We start from the raw sequence: 15,542 nt of genomic DNA on the forward strand, positions 1-15,542 counted from the left end.
AAAACTTCATCAAGCGTCTCAGCATTAACCAGGACAAAACTGTCCAGTGTTTCCTCTGGTAAAGACAAACAATCAGATGTGTTAAAAACAGTGGTTTGGTTAGATAAAATGTCACATCTGATTTTGTTTATCTTTCCCATGAAGTAATCTGCAAACTGCTCACAAAGGGAGTCAGTGGGAGGGAGTTTGGAGTTGTTAAGAACAGGGTTAGTGAGATGGTCGATAGTGGAGAAAAGAATTTTGGGGTTGTTTTTATTGTTTGTGATTAGTTTGGAGAAGTATGAGTTTCTATTGTTTCTGATGGCGTTATTATATGTTTTTAGATGTTGGTTATACATTTGAAAGTTAATTGTGATTTTGTTTTTCCTCCATTTTCTTTCTGCCCTTCTGCAATTTCGTTTGAGTTGTTTTATTGATTCATTTTTCCATGGCGCCACAGGTTTGGAGGGGGTCTTGCTTAATTTAAGAGGAGCAACTGTGTCTAAAGTGGATTTAAGTTTGCTGTTAAAATCATCAACAATAAAATAACAGGAGGCAGGTAAAACAATTGGAGGAGTGTTCTCTAAAATTTGAATAAAATTTGCAGCCACTTCAGGGGTAAGATGACGCTTCCGCACAGTCAAGTACTACCAGTCAGGTACTACTTCAGTTTCAGTTTTTATTTGGATTACCAAAGATTATCATAGATAGATAGATTACCATTATTATAGTACCGTCATATAGGAGTGACTTTATCAAAGGACAGGTATTCTGTTGGCATAATCAAGGCGGTTCTACAGTAGGCTATTTAAGAGCACATACCTGTTGTGTACCTGCACTTGCTCTTCTAATAACCCACTGTCAGCAGAAGCTATGGCCAGTTCAAGCAGGTAACAATTTCACTATTTTTAAGTCGTTGCAATTAGTCAGTACGGTTTGGTTCTATTATTTTTTCCATTTCATATTTTAGTTGCATTTCCAGCTCCCACAGATGAATATTCACATTGTGTCCTTGGGCAAGACACTCAACCCCAGTGCCTGAGTGTGTGTGTGTGAATGGGTGAGTGGTGGAGATGTGAAGAGCTTTTATAGCCTTGAAAAGTAGAAAAGCGTTATATAAATGTGATTATTTATCTGGCTTCAAGCTATTCCAAAAAATCTGTTATTGTTGTAATAGCGTTTTATCTATATTTACTTTGTTTTGAAACAGTGATGATGCCAAGAGAGCTAGACAGCTGTTCATGGAGGACAATACCTATTTTATGGCCTTAGCCCTCCTGTCAGGCCAGAGAAGCACGGACAAAAAGGTGCTGTGTTTTTCTAGTTTAATTATGAAATAAAATCAAAATACTGTAAACATATTTTTATGTTGGATGGATATAATGGTGTTCCTGTGTGCAGGCTGGTGCCTGTATTGTAAAGGACAATAAAGTCATTGCAGTTGGCTACCACCAAGTGCTCAGTAGCGGTGGTGATGAGTACAAATGTCATTGTGGTGAGACACAGCATCTTTCTCTTGGATCTCTTTTAGAGAAAATTACTAATATTACATTTTGAATAGTTTGAGTTTGTCATAATACATTTTATGGTAAATGTCGTCTGTTTCACAGAATATCATGCAGAGATTGATGCCATCATGAACTGTGCACATGTTCATGGCGGCACTATGTTTGTGACTGAGTTTCCCTGCAATGAGTGTGTCAAGGTCATTGTCCAGGCAGGTGGGTCTCTGACTAAACTACAATTGACAATCAATCAGATTTTCAATAAATTTAAATTTAACGTTATAGTGCAAAATGGTACAGAATTGTGTACTTTTTTGCACCACAGCACCTATTGATACTGCCTGGATACTACTGTAACTTCTTTTGGCATACTATTCTGCTCATTAATGATGTAATGCCAGGTATCGTGCGTGTTGTCTATCTGTCTGAAGACAATGAAGACAATGAAGACAATGGAGACAATGAAGACAATAAAGACAATGAAGACAATAAAGACAATAAAGACAAGATGAAAAAAGACGCTGCAGAGAAAATGCTCAAAGAAGGAAATGTTGGCTGCGAGTAAGTAAAAAAAAATTAAATGAACCCTGATAAAACAAAAACAACAAAATTTGGTTGTGAAACACAGATACAAATACATACTGCAGGCAAGACCCCATCATCTGGGGAGGGCAACCCACCAACTGCCCAGAGACAACATAGGGGACTCATTGTGCCACTATGTTCAGCGTTCATTATTGTTTATTGGAGTGAAAAATCTTTTTGATATGATATAATTGATATATAGATTGATATAATTGATGATAATGAAATAATGTTTACTAAATCTGCATAAATTATTCATGATAAATTGCCTCTCATCTCATGTGGATTTGTGTCTACAAATGGCAAGTGACAAGGTCAAAAGTATTACCATCCCGAAATCATTTATGAAAATGTGTTTCATTTTTCATTTTCACACAGGAAGTATGAAGGCCCAAAGGATGATATTTGTGTTGGAATCACACACACATTTGAGGACCCAGAGGAAACAGAGAACAGGTAACAGGTAACAGCAGAACTTGGTAGTGTGTATGGTAGTGTGTATAGTAGTGTGTATATACACATATACATACACATACACACACACACACACACACTTATTATTATTATTATTTTATTTTGCAGCATGAAACATTTCATGGCTGTGGCTGTGCTGACTTCAATGAAAAGCAGAGATCCCCGCACACAGGTACTACACCATATCAGATATTCATCTGCCTGTATATATTGCTACTAAATAACTGCAGGTGGATAAGATGACTTATTTAACCTCTTGACATTCAAAATATTTCTGTGACAAAGATAAAAAAAAATAGATTTGATTCCTGTGTACAGGTGGGGGCTTGTATTGTGAGGGACGACAAAGTGATTGTTGCAGTTGGCCACAACCAGATGCCCAGAGATGAGGCTGAGAAGTATACCTGGGGTCGTGATAGGAACCAGGATAATAAGCATTTGTATGGTAATTTATAAAGATATTTTAACATAAAAATATGTCTACTTCTTGGGATGGTATATTTTCTCATCCATGTAGTATTATTGTGTTGGTGGTTTTGAGTTGAACACCTACTTTACTGTGGTAATAAATAATAATAAATAAATAATAAAGAGATGAAAACCAAATCCGGTCAGATATACCAATCTATTTATTGACCATAAAAGAGTGAAAATGGCAAAAAAGTGATTATGACTTACAGCTTTGTTGAATAATGGTAACCACATAGAGTACAGTCAAAACCATTTGGTCTCCAGCACCACACACCTGAACATTAATTGGCACAACCTTTAAACCCTGGGCTGCTCCCAGAGCGCCCTCTAACATGTCTCCACCTACTCTTTGCAGTTTACTGTTATCTCTATTGTTATTTGTCTTTCTCTCCTTTTTTTAGTGTGCCATGCAGAGCTTAATGCCATCCTAAGCAGCACTGATTCAAGAGGCTGCACCATCTATGTGACCCATTTTCCCTGCAATGAATGTGCCAAACCCCTCATTAGAGCAGGTGGGTGCACTCAAGTCTAATAAAATATACATATATTTCATCTATTTTTGTGATAATTTCAGGTATAAAAAAGGTCTTCTACATGTCAAACCCATACTGGAAGAATGATGAGATAAAAGCCTCCAGGAGAATGCTTAAAGAAGAAGGCATTGAACTTGTGTAAGTGTCTCTCTTTGCTAATGTCATTAATTAGAATAAAAAAACATTTTGTTGCAATTGTTTTGTAGTTACAGAAAATAACATCATCAGATATAATAGTAGTAGTTTAAAGATTAACCACAATACATTTCTGCACAGGTCTTTCAACAAAGTGAAAGAAGACATTGTTATCAAATTTCATTAGAGGGCACAAACTCTTGGTTCCAAATACAGCTTTTATCTGTTCATGCTGATTCCATGCACAGTTGCAAAACAAAATCTTCTGAGCTGTTAACCTTTTTAAAATGTTTTCTCCTCATTATATTTACTCTGTTGTAGTTTGATTGATTCATTCATGTTTCAGCGGGTGTAAAAGAATGATTTTAACTGTGTATATAAAGCACTAGGGTTACATGTTATGTATAATTAATGTGCTGTATAATTAACATTTTCAAACAATCTGACATATCGTAAACTTCCACTTAAATCAAAACTAAAAACAGTTCACTTTGTTAGGGTTAAAAAATAAACTAATAATACACTTACCATAGACCACCATTATGAAGTCATTTTGTTGATCAATTCACTGATTCACTTTCAGAATAAGATTGTATTGTTCTTCTGTGCAGGTTGATTTTATAGACTTTTAATAGATTCTTAGGATGTGTATGTTGGGATATTGAGATGGACAAATAAACTGTAAAAGAATAAATATAAAAACACATAAAAGCACTAACCTGTGTGTAAAAAGGTTTTGTGTGAATTCCAGATTTGTTAGTCAGATGTTTTACAACATGTTACAACACATTTCCATGTCCTGGTCACTACCTAACTGGGGGATTTTATGCATACATAAAAAAAAACCTGGAAGACCTAGAGAAAAAAAAAAAAAAAAAATCAGTAAAGGATCACACACACTCAAAAGTACTTTCAAGAATTTTATTTTTTACCGTATAAACACTGTACATAAATTACTTTCTCTGAGACTAATATTGATGTACGGATAAGTGGAATTTCTCATTTTTCCAAATAAAAAGGAGAAACCCAAAAGACGCTGACTTGTCTCAATTGAAAGAAAGAAAAAACAAAATTGGTAGCATATGGTGTCAAACTATCTTTCCTGTTCATTCCTTTTGAAATGATTAAAAGATTTTCCATCCCCTCCATTTTTTGTAAACATACATACACAGAAAAAAAACTCCCCTTTAAGAGTACAGAGACCCACGATCAATGAGAAAACGTCCACATCAAGTTTTGACCTATTACTGTTACTTGTTAAAGTCACTGATGGCAATGCGCTGCCCCTTTAAGAAACGAGCAAAATAAACAAAGAGAAGCAACAGTTGGTTACTACTCACAGCAACCCCACCCACCCCCGAAAGCCATGACAACATGTTTCTATTGCAAGCAAAACTACCACCTCCGACCGATAAAAGCACAAGGTCTATATGCATCATACGAGTCACGTTTTGTAGAAGTGAGGCCTCCACAGCAGACCAGTGTTTGAGAGGAGCCAACAGTGCGTCCATGGCATCTGAGTCCACGGTCCTGGCTGAAGAGAGAGACTAGACCTGGTGAAAGCACAAAGGAGTAGCTTCAAAACAGCCCAAACTGATCAGCGATATCAGAAATGCAAAGAAAAAACACAACTCAAGTCTTGGTTCAGTCCAGAGATGGGCCTTCCTGCAGTGTTGGTGGTAGTGGAGTGGTAAGAGTAATAATAGTGGTATAGATAATAGTATGTAAACACTTTTTGTTCATTTTAATATCTCCTTTTAGTTTGAAGCAAATGCAAGTTCTTATAAAACAAACCAAAAAATCCAAACAGTCTTTTTTGTCCTCCATACAAATGTGAGTCCTTTAGTGTCCATCTCTCTGTGAGAGTCCCACAGTTCCTGCTCTGGACTCGGGCCTGATCGGCCCACATACTGTGACAGTTTCACTGTCTAAATGCTTCGAGCTCCTCGTGATGCTGCAGAAATGCCCTTTGATCAAAGTCTTAACATCCTACTGTTTAACAGCTGCACAGCTCACGACTCAGCACTCGACTAGCCCCGCCCAGCACATTTGGGGGCGAGAATGGTGCAGACTTAGCCCTGCCCACCACACTAGAGAAGGGGCATGGTGCAGGCTTGGCCCCACCCACCACACCAGGGGAGGGGCATGGTGCAGTCTGAGCCCCACCCACCACATGAGAAGGGGCATGGTGCAAGCTTAGCCCCACCCACCACACCAAGGGAGGGCATGCGTGCAGGCTTTTCGAAGGCAGATAAAAACAAAAGACAAAGGCATTGTTTAGACTGAGCTCTTCAGCTCGGGCATCTCGATTGGTTTGGGGTCAGTGCATTAAGTGATTATCATTGATCGGTGGAGACCACATTTAAAGAAAAAGTAAACAAACATTGAGTTTTCTTCAGTTTTGTGACATCCCTGTTAAACTGTCTGTGGGCTGCGTGGCCGTTACCTCCGGCCGATCTCACTCTGCCTCAGAAACTGGATGTTGTTGGCGCTGTCTGCGAGCTCGGGGTACTGCTCTATGGACAGAACGTAGTAACCGTCATAGCCCAGCACTTTGCCACTGCTCAGCAGCTGCCTCTTCTCCCCCTCTGTCCACAGCCGCACCCCTTCCTCCCCATCACGCACCCTTTGCTGCTCCCGCGCCCAGGCGGTGGACAGCGCTCTCTGGCGGGCATGTTCCAGAATGCGTGCTTTCTCCTCGTCCAGTGTGGTGCCATAGCGCACGTGCAGAGCCAGCGCTCCATACTGCAGCTCCACATCGGCAAAGCGCCTGGTGCGGCCGTTCATGACGGTGGTGGACTGGGACACGGTCACGTTGACCCCGTTCTCTAGAGCCTTCCTCCCCGAGGTGAGCCTCAGTGCGCTCAGGTCGTTCTCTGGCAGGCTGGTCTTGATAAAGTAGTGTGTATCGCGCCCCTCCACCGTGAAGTGTAGGTCCTCCAGGTAGAAGGCGTTGTTTAGGACCGCTGCCACTTTGATGCAGTCCTCATTTGCGATGTTAAGGGCGTTAGTGACCACCCGGCCCTGTACCACGGCCAGCATCACGCCTTTCCCCACCAGTGACCGCGCAGACGAGAACCAGAGCCAGGGCCGCGTGTGGTCTGAGTGCCGCCGGCTCAGCTGGATCTCAGGCATGCGCTCAAACGACAGGAAGGCTTTGGACTGACGGGTCACCTCCTGCTGCACCCCCGAGATAGCCTGCAGGGGGCGAGAGAGTCACAAAACAAGTTTCAGTGGACTGAAATGTCAAAGCACGGCACCATAATAATCTAAACATCTAATATCTAATGACCATGTCCCCTAAAAGTGAAAGCCAGTAAACTTCTATGATCTTTTTGTACTCATGAAATATACACTAGGTCTATTCAATGGACAGTGTTACTTACAGGCAGGTCATCCCACAGTTGACTCTTCTTCATCTCCAGTGAGGGCTGCGTCAGATCAAACTTGGGAATGGGGAAGCCTGGGATAGCATTGTGGAGGTGGAACCCGAATGTGACCAACCAGATGTTTACGTCTGAAGAAAAAGAGAGGAGAAGAAGAGTTTATAAAGTTAAGTTAAAATGTGGCCTCTGCATTTGACCAATCCTCAGTACTTTATTTATGGCTCTGATATATGGACCTGAGTAAAGTTAGCATTTCACAGTAAGAAGGAGTGAACCTTTAATAATGTGCAAAAAACTGGCTGTGTGACATTTTTGAACCTTGTATGTATCACCTGGATTCTTAATTGAATAATTGCCAGTAAGTATAGAGTAGTGATTAGAGATAGGAGGTAGATGAAAACAGGAATTTTTTGATCACTCCCACCTGTAGAACAATACACAATTACTCAAGCATGCATGAACCATTCAAAATACAATTCTGAGTAGGGCTGAGCAAAAAAAAAAATTAAACTGATTAATCGAATCTGAAGTTTAAATTGATTTGTTTGGAAGAAAAACAATTATTTTCCCCACCTGCCATTGGCAATTGCACTGAAAATGCAAAAAAAAAAACAAAAAAACAACAAAAAGCTGCTCAGTGCGATGACAGGGACCAAATTTTAGCACAGGAGCATGCAGTGCTGCTTTGAAACAGGGACGTCAAATTAAATATTGGACCTGCACATTTAATGTAATTTTATCTCATTCATAAAAGATTTTCCCAGTGGCCAATGGGTCAAATATGATCACTTCTGAATACAATCTTTTTAATTTTGACAATGTTCTGTAATTTGCAAAAAATTTTAAAAGAGGAAAAAAATGAAAATCAAATTGAAATATTTATTTTTGGAGAAAAAAAAATCTCGCCAATTTATTTTTAGGCAAAATTGCCCAGCCCTAATTCAGAGTAAAATGATGATGAGGGAAGACAGTTATAACTTGGTTAAAAACTCCTCAAAGAAAGTTTTACATGCTATGTCCCCTTTAAGAAGTGCAACCTTCACCTCTAGACAGAATAAACTATCTAGAATGAAATTTATAGACAAACAAAAGACAAACACACACAAAAAACATATAAAGAACTACAACTATGCACACAAATTGACAGAGTGTGTCACATGTTATGTATTATGTGTCATGTGTTGTGCATATTGGGGCCTTACCTGTGACATACTCCTTAACCTGGTGCACTTTGCTGATGGGGTTGTTTCCTCTGAACATGTAGAGGTTAAAAGGCTGAGGGTCCTTTCCTACTCTGGTCCATGTGCTGATGTCAGGAGTGGTCCACCTAAAATCATGTTTTAAAAAAACAGAAAAAAAAAACACAATGTAACTTAAAGTAGCCTTACACCACTGAGGCTAAACATGGACTGGACCAAGACTAAGTGTAAGATCAGACTTACACAGCTCCGAGTTCACTCCAGACAAAAACAAGAAGGTGCACTATCTAACTTTTCTGGTCTCCATGGAGATGCAATAACATGCTTGGAATGTTCCACAATTTGATATTAACAATTAATTATCATATGACAGGTTATTTTCTTTCCTAGATAAAATAACCCTAGCATTACTGATCAAGTAGCAAACCAAAAGTCTCTTAACATAAATAGTTTTACCTTCCTGCTGGTATGTCATAGTCCCTGTCTCCAAAGTGCAGCAGGCGCGTGAGGGGATCGTACAGGCCGCCATGGAAACCGATCACCAGCACAAAGTCTGGGTTTGAGTCAAAGTACACCTCTCCATAGGCTGTGTACTGCACCTGAGAATCAGACATACAAGTGTGTAGACGTCAGACAGGCATACATACAAAAGACATTTAAATGTAGTGGATAATGCACAAAAAGATGTCGTGTGAATTTGAATTGATCAACTGCTTAACAAACTATATTTTATCTATGCACATTTACAGTCACATGTTCCATCTCTCTCCTCCGCTCCTCTCCACGCTCCATGTATCAGCCATACACTTTCATTCATATACTCTCCCCTCACGTTGCACCAGGCTAAATGGGTGATTTAGCCTTTATTTATGATGAAGTGAAATAAATATTTACTTGGCAGCTAGACTTTTTGTCTCGAAAGTCAGAGATGTACCTGTTTTAGCAGAAGTCCGTTGTTACTGAAAACAGCCAGTGGGGTTCCAGTGTTATCACAGGCGATGTAGAACTCCTCTCCACTGCTGATCTCCATCGCAAAAACATGACCCTGTCAACAATAATTTACATTACAATCAATGAAAAGAAATATTCAACTAAGACTGCATTTTCTTTCCTCTGGACACATGATGCTTCAACTAATCACAGTTTTTCAAACAGTTCCACTGACGTCCTGTTCAAAAAAAGAGACCTTGTCTCTTCAGTGTCATTGTAGCAAACAAATGACTTTCATTTACATGTTTTAATTGTCTTGGGACATTTTTAACCCTACCTGTATGCCCTAGAGTCTGAAGTACATAGCAGTGAGTAGAGATAGGGATTAGGTGAAAACTGAAAACTCAGGCCTCGGATTCAGGACAATTCAAGATTATTCAAAAATGCTTCAAACTGCCTCAAACTTTGAGTAATTCAGTTATGAATGAGCACAATTAAAACATGGTTAATATCCTTTAAACAATGTGCACAATGACATGCATCATTGAAATGGGCTTAAAAAAAAAAAAAAAGTTATATTTTTTATCCCAAGTTTTATCTTTCTGTAAATCAATTGGCTCTTATTTTTTTATTTGGACTCTTCGCTCAAAATTACAGCTCACTAAACTAAAAAACGACAGAGCTCTCACACAAGTCGCACAAGATGTGTCCTAATAAGAAATGGACCTTTGTGTCTTTGCTCTCTAAAGAAACTATTTAAAAGTGAAAGTCCTTCCAAAACGAGTCCTTCCCAAACCCGTTCAACAGGTGTCATTCCAGATGGATCTTACAGAGCTGATCTTATTAGAGCTACAATATGAATCTGGCTTTTGTCAGGTTACATCTGAGCCTGTGTACACCTGTAGCACTAGGAAACACCAGGCTAAATGGGTGATTTAGCCTTTATTTATGATGAAGTGAAATAAATATTGATCTTGAGACTTGTGCCAATAGAAATGTTGCCTCCTGTGTAATATTGGTGTGGTTTGGTGTATTGTCCTCTCCCCTGTTTACAATATGGCCTCTACAGTTTAGTGCAGGGTATCCTGACATGTTCTATTTTTAATGCTAAGTTCTCTCTACATCTTTCTACATTCATTTTCTTTGGCTGGGCTCCCATTGGCCTCATAAAAATCTATTTTTGAGGTGGCACTACTGGGCCATATTTCAATATTTTTTCTTGGTGTCTTCAGTCAAAATTAGAGCTCACAAGTTCTAATTTTTGATACTAATCTTTACTAGCAGCGATTCTCATCCATTGGCTCAGGACAAATCATTTAAAAAATCACAAATTGTTGATGTCTATCCACACCACATTTGTTTTGGTCTGTCCATGTACCAGTTAAATTCCACTAGTCTGTCTGACACCCAGAGCAGAGCCCTCTGTATTGTACCTGCAGGTCATAGTAGAAGGATGTGATTTCAGAGCTGGAGTGGTTGTACACGTGGGTGATTCTGGTGGGGTAGTTCAGGTCTGCGTAGAAGAACTGCAGGTGTTGGCCCAAACTGTTCCTGGAGGCCACTCTCCGCCCCAGTCCATCGTAGCGGTACTGAATGGTCCAACCGGCCGCTTTACTGTACACGCGAACCAAGAGACCTGAGGTGAGAGACGAGAGGGGAGCTTAAAATGCTGCTATAACAACAAACCAATCATGTCAGTAAGAAATCTTGTATTTTTAAAATCATTTTAAAATACAAATCAATAACTTATTAAGGGTGTTGGAAATGCAAATATTTGAGGTGAAATGGAGCAATGTGCCTAATTAAAGCATGTGTTATAAGTGCATTAATGCACTTAAGTCCTATATTTAAAAATCTGTATGTTTTGTTAATAACGGTATATGTCCTTAATGACTAAACTGCTGAATAGATGTTTGGCAAAGATTTAGATTAGTTCACATAATGATGACATCACCTGTGCAGCTAAAACTATAAGATTATATCAGAGGCAGACAATTTAATTTCAGAAAAAGTGAGTCAGAATAAAATGTTTTTTGCCTCTTCTGAAAAGTTACCAGAAATTGACAAGAACTTGTGCTTTGTGGATTCTATTTAATATTTTGTTACCACTGGTTGATAACTTATCTTGTACAATGCCAGGGGTGGAATGTAATGCAGTAAAAGTACAAATTTTAGGTATCTGTACTTTATTTAAGTTAATTTTACAGTGGGAACTTCACTACATTTAAGATTAAAATTAAAATGAACACATCTGAATCTTTAGAAGATCTCTAAATCTGTGCAAAATACTTTTACTTTTTACTCTTTAAGTACATTTTTGAACTAGTACTTTAATACGTTTACTTTATGTGATTTTGCTCCGGTATCTGTACTTTTACTTAAGTGACAGATTTGAGTATTTCTTTGACCACTGACCAACACGGAATACATAAACACATGAGATTCTCCTGCCCATATGGTCTAACCTTTGGAGTTGTACTCAAATATCTCAGCCCCTCTCTGTCGTAGGAAGCCATCCTCGTCGAGTCTGTACTGTACATCCCCGAGGCGTGTGATCCTGTCTCGGAGGTCGTAGCGCAGAGGGGTGAGTCTGCCGCTGTTCCCCGGGTTCAGGAGGTGTAGGTTTCCATTCAAGTCATAATTATATCTGCAAAAACAAGTGGGGACAATACAGTTTAATGTTTGGACAGCTCAAGACAATGTTGGCATTTGTTGAGGAGAAAATAAAATGCAAATCAAGACAAATAACAATGTAGTAGGTTTTGTTGGCCACCACTCTGCAGACTGCTTTATAATAAAACAATCAGCTGTTTATGTACCTAGCTGGAGGATTAGCCTCTATCTGAAATAAGAATTTAATTCTTAAATATTTATAATGGCCTCTGTTTACAATATTAAATATAATGTCATATCCCAACTTGGTGACTATTTTCCCAGCTAGTGTCCATCTGGCTGTGCAAGCCCGCTCACTGTAATGACACTTTTTTTCCCCTGTTTTTCAGTGCAACACTTTGAAATATAATCATTCACAATTAATCACATTGTACACAGATTTCATTGTTGTAATGTAAACTTTCTACATTTTTTTTAAAACAAAAAATATCTTATTTAATTATTCCAATTGACTATAAATGAATGACCTAACACCAGGTTTAGTGAGGTTAAATGCCCTTCATCACCGCTTGCGGGTGTAACTGGCTCTTATTGTGACACATAGAAGCAGTTAGAGTTGGCCTGGTGGTGGACAGTGTTCAACTTGAAACTCAGCTTGATTTGTCGCACAGAGCAGAGATGCACTGTGTTTCTCGCTCTGCACTTGTAAACAGCCATTGACCGCTCTCGTCCTCGAGAGGACTGATAGAAAAAAAACTAAAAACTTTTGTTTTTGTCTTTGTTTTGGCAAAAAAATTAACAAACATAAAGACAGGTTGTAACTCTTAACATGCAACATGGCTAAAGTTCCCAAAAGTACACTCATCATCACTTTTTTGATGTCCCAAACCGTACCTCCACATCATCTTTTCATTGAGGAATACGGTCTGCAGCTGTCCGTCCACGTCGTATTCGTAGCCATACTTGGTTGTGTTGGCGAAGGGTCCGATCTTGATTTCCCGCTTGGTGACGCGTCCCATGTTGTCGTACTGAATGGTGATCCAGTACATGAGCGAACGGAAGATCTCGTACTGGATCTCCTTTATGCGTCCGTGTTGGTCAAAATGTTTGGTGTAGGTCATGACGGCCGTGGAGATGATCTGAGGGACAGAATACATGGTGAGATAATATGTTGATCATTATTTTATATTTTGGTCATTGCAAACCAAAACATTGTAATATGTAAAATGGCTTAATAATAGAAACAGATCCATTGATTTTCTGCTCAACACTACAGAACAACATACTGCAGATTTTCATTTAGGTGTTTTTATTATTCAAAAAAAAAGTTATGCAGCATTTTTTAACCCTACATGTGTGACCCAGAATCAGATTTTAGGTACAGCAAGTACAGAGCATAGACCGGAGATAGGGGTGCAGTCTTATTACACAAACATACATGAATAAAAATATAACTTTTACTTAGACGAGTCCACTAGTCCAGCCCACTGTGTCTAGTTCTATAAATTATGGTTACTGCATTTGAATTTTTGGATCAGGGCACCCCAAAATAAAATAAAAATAAAAATAAAAATAAAAATAAAAATAAAAATAAAAATAAAAATAAAAATAAAAATAAAAATAAATAAATAAATTCGCAAAAAAAAGCACACCTAGCAATATGTCAAGACACGCATTATAACATGGTTAAAATCTCAAAAAAGTCAAATTTACATTGTATGTGCTTTTTAAAATATATAATTCGCATTGTTAATATATTACTATCATTATTCAAAATTATTATTCATGTATATCCATATTTATTTTTAGTTTTTAGCTCCTATTTACTATTGGTTTTATGGATTTATTATTTTTACGAGCACAAGCACAGCAATTACTTTGGGTTTCATATGTTCTTTTGGGTTTATTCTCTGGTGTAAACTTGAGAAATAAACCAGTACATTTAACATGACATTTCCAAACATTTCTGCATTATTCTTACCTGGTTTATATCGTAGTAGATGACGCCAAATTTGCCAAACTGCTCCACTTTTCCGGATATGTCATCAAACTGGTACAAGTCTATAGGCAGTGGTGTTTCATTGATCACCGCTTGCATACTGGTCACTCTAAAGCTGTTGTCGTAGGTGTAGTCGAAACGTGCGTTCACCATCCCGTCCTCACTGAAGCGAAATATCTGTCTGTCTACCAGGGGGCCGATCTGGCGGTACCGGATGGAGCAGATGAAGCCTTCACTCTGCAGGTTTACCGTTTTGAGAACTCCAGCTGTTTCATCGTAAGTGAAGCTGACCCGGGTGGAGTCGTAAAGGATTTCTGCAAGTTTGTTCTGTTGAAATAAAATGAAAAAACGTGTTAAGAATGAACCTAAATGCGATGTTAGGTAGGGTCCATTGCAAAATAAAGTTGAATTCTGTCAACTGGATAGACGTTTCAGAGTGAAGAGGTTTCGCTGCTCATCCAAGAGGCTTCTTCTTCTGACAGGAAACTAACACACCCTAGTTGTTTACAGTAAAGAATATCTGTTATTTGTTCAATCCACTGAACTACCCTAAGGTGTGAACTGTCACCTGAGGCATATTTTGCGTGATTGTTCAAGCCCAAGTCAGAACAAGCTACATGGAAACATTTTTACTGAAACTTTTGTCCAGTTGAGAGAATTCAATTTTCTTTTGTGATGACTTCTTTTGTTTACTCTGTCGTTGTTATGGCAGTTATTGCAGATTTTACTACAGACTTTACCTGTCGGCGGTACTTGTAGAGTATTCTCCGTCCAGTGCCCAGGTGAGCCACTCTCAAGAGCTGGAGATGGAAAACAAAAATGAGAAATCGACAAATATGGATCCTTACCAATTATACTAGTGACAGGGTCCATTATACTTCTGCATTTAATAAGCAAATGATTAAAATATGAATATGCAAATTAACAATTTTGGGATATGGGGCCATTAACTGTGACACATCAGAGCTGCATTGGGTCCACATTGTTCAAGCTTGTGTTTTATACCCTCACTAAAATAAATGAAGTTGACAATTTTTCCTCTAAAAAATGATAGTGTATTTGTGATAATGAAATAAAATATAATAATTTACCACTAAAATGACCAGCTAGAGTTGTGACGTTATCATTAGAATCAAGTGTTTTAAGCCTTGAACCAAATGTTATAATGGAAATCCATACCAGGCTGAAAGTTATTACATAATTTAGCAAAATGGCACTTGCAACTTTAATGCTTGTCTCCATAGAGATTTTATCGCTTTACCAGCATGTATTAAACTTATCCATCTCCACTGACATAAGCAGGTGATCACTAGCCCATGTTACAGGTCAGATCTGTGGAGAGGCAAGCCTATTTACAATAAGAATGCATGATTAAAATATATAAATATAAATGCTAGATATATAAGTTCAGTATCGTACTATGGAGACAAGCAGGTGGTGCCTCATCCACCAGAAAAGTCACATAGTGCACCTTTAATAAAATTCTTCCTGTCCCACTGACCTGCCCGTCCTCGGAGTAGTCCACGGTGACGGAGGCGTTGCTCTCTGGGGGGGTGTAGATGTTGCGGTAGTACCCGATGGAGCGGATGGTTTGCATGGTGTGTCTGGCCACACTGGGCATGGTCACCGCAGACAGTCGATCTCCCGAGTCATAGTCGAATATGTACTGGTGCTGACTGTGAAGGAGCAGAACCATGGACTGGAGACAGAAAGAGAGAGGGAGACAGAGAGAA

General features: G+C 38.8%; 2 protein-coding genes across 3 annotated transcripts in view; one reads left to right on the forward strand and one right to left on the reverse strand.

The window, feature by feature from the left end:
* The first annotated feature begins 805 nt into the window (after window positions 1-805).
* Window positions 806-4,710, forward strand: LOC117369604 (uncharacterized). Its single transcript, XM_033964882.2, has 11 exons — window positions 806-869; window positions 1,190-1,286; window positions 1,381-1,474; window positions 1,590-1,700; window positions 1,886-2,045; window positions 2,448-2,525; window positions 2,652-2,715; window positions 2,862-2,988; window positions 3,416-3,526; window positions 3,589-3,685; window positions 3,824-4,710. Exons 1-11 carry the CDS (start codon window positions 853-855, stop codon window positions 3,867-3,869), a joined length of 1,002 nt encoding a protein of 333 aa, XP_033820773.2. The 5' UTR covers window positions 806-852; the 3' UTR covers window positions 3,870-4,710.
* The window catches only part of LOC117393469 (teneurin-3), a 516,796-nt gene continuing 505,851 nt past the window's right edge, over window positions 4,598-15,542 (reverse strand). For both annotated transcript variants that reach the window (XM_055225737.1, XM_055225739.1), the window contains 11 exons: window positions 15,311-15,508; window positions 14,550-14,609; window positions 13,792-14,136; window positions 12,705-12,949; window positions 11,663-11,844; window positions 10,631-10,833; window positions 9,202-9,312; window positions 8,724-8,866; window positions 8,271-8,395; window positions 7,069-7,199; window positions 4,598-6,880 (listed from right to left, as the gene is read on the reverse strand). In XM_055225737.1, the coding sequence (XP_055081712.1) occupies window positions 6,125-6,880; window positions 7,069-7,199; window positions 8,271-8,395; window positions 8,724-8,866; window positions 9,202-9,312; window positions 10,631-10,833; window positions 11,663-11,844; window positions 12,705-12,949; window positions 13,792-14,136; window positions 14,550-14,609; window positions 15,311-15,508 (2,499 nt within the window). In that variant the 3' untranslated portion in view covers window positions 4,598-6,124. The remainder of the gene's footprint in view (window positions 6,881-7,068; window positions 7,200-8,270; window positions 8,396-8,723; window positions 8,867-9,201; window positions 9,313-10,630; window positions 10,834-11,662; window positions 11,845-12,704; window positions 12,950-13,791; window positions 14,137-14,549; window positions 14,610-15,310; window positions 15,509-15,542) is intronic.

Source organism: Periophthalmus magnuspinnatus, chromosome 1 (genome assembly GCF_009829125.3).
Source record: "Periophthalmus magnuspinnatus isolate fPerMag1 chromosome 1, fPerMag1.2.pri, whole genome shotgun sequence".
Classification (NCBI taxonomy): Eukaryota; Metazoa; Chordata; class Actinopteri; order Gobiiformes; family Gobiidae; genus Periophthalmus; species Periophthalmus magnuspinnatus.

Bases quoted from the DNA above. Each gene is read 5' to 3' on its own strand.
- LOC117369604 (XM_033964882.2), top strand. The intron at 1,287-1,380 runs GTGCTGTGTTTT...TCCTGTGTGCAG, and splicing joins AGAGAAGCACGGACAAAAAG to GCTGGTGCCTGTATTGTAAA. The intron at 2,716-2,861 runs GTACTACACCAT...TCCTGTGTACAG, and splicing joins GCAGAGATCCCCGCACACAG to GTGGGGGCTTGTATTGTGAG.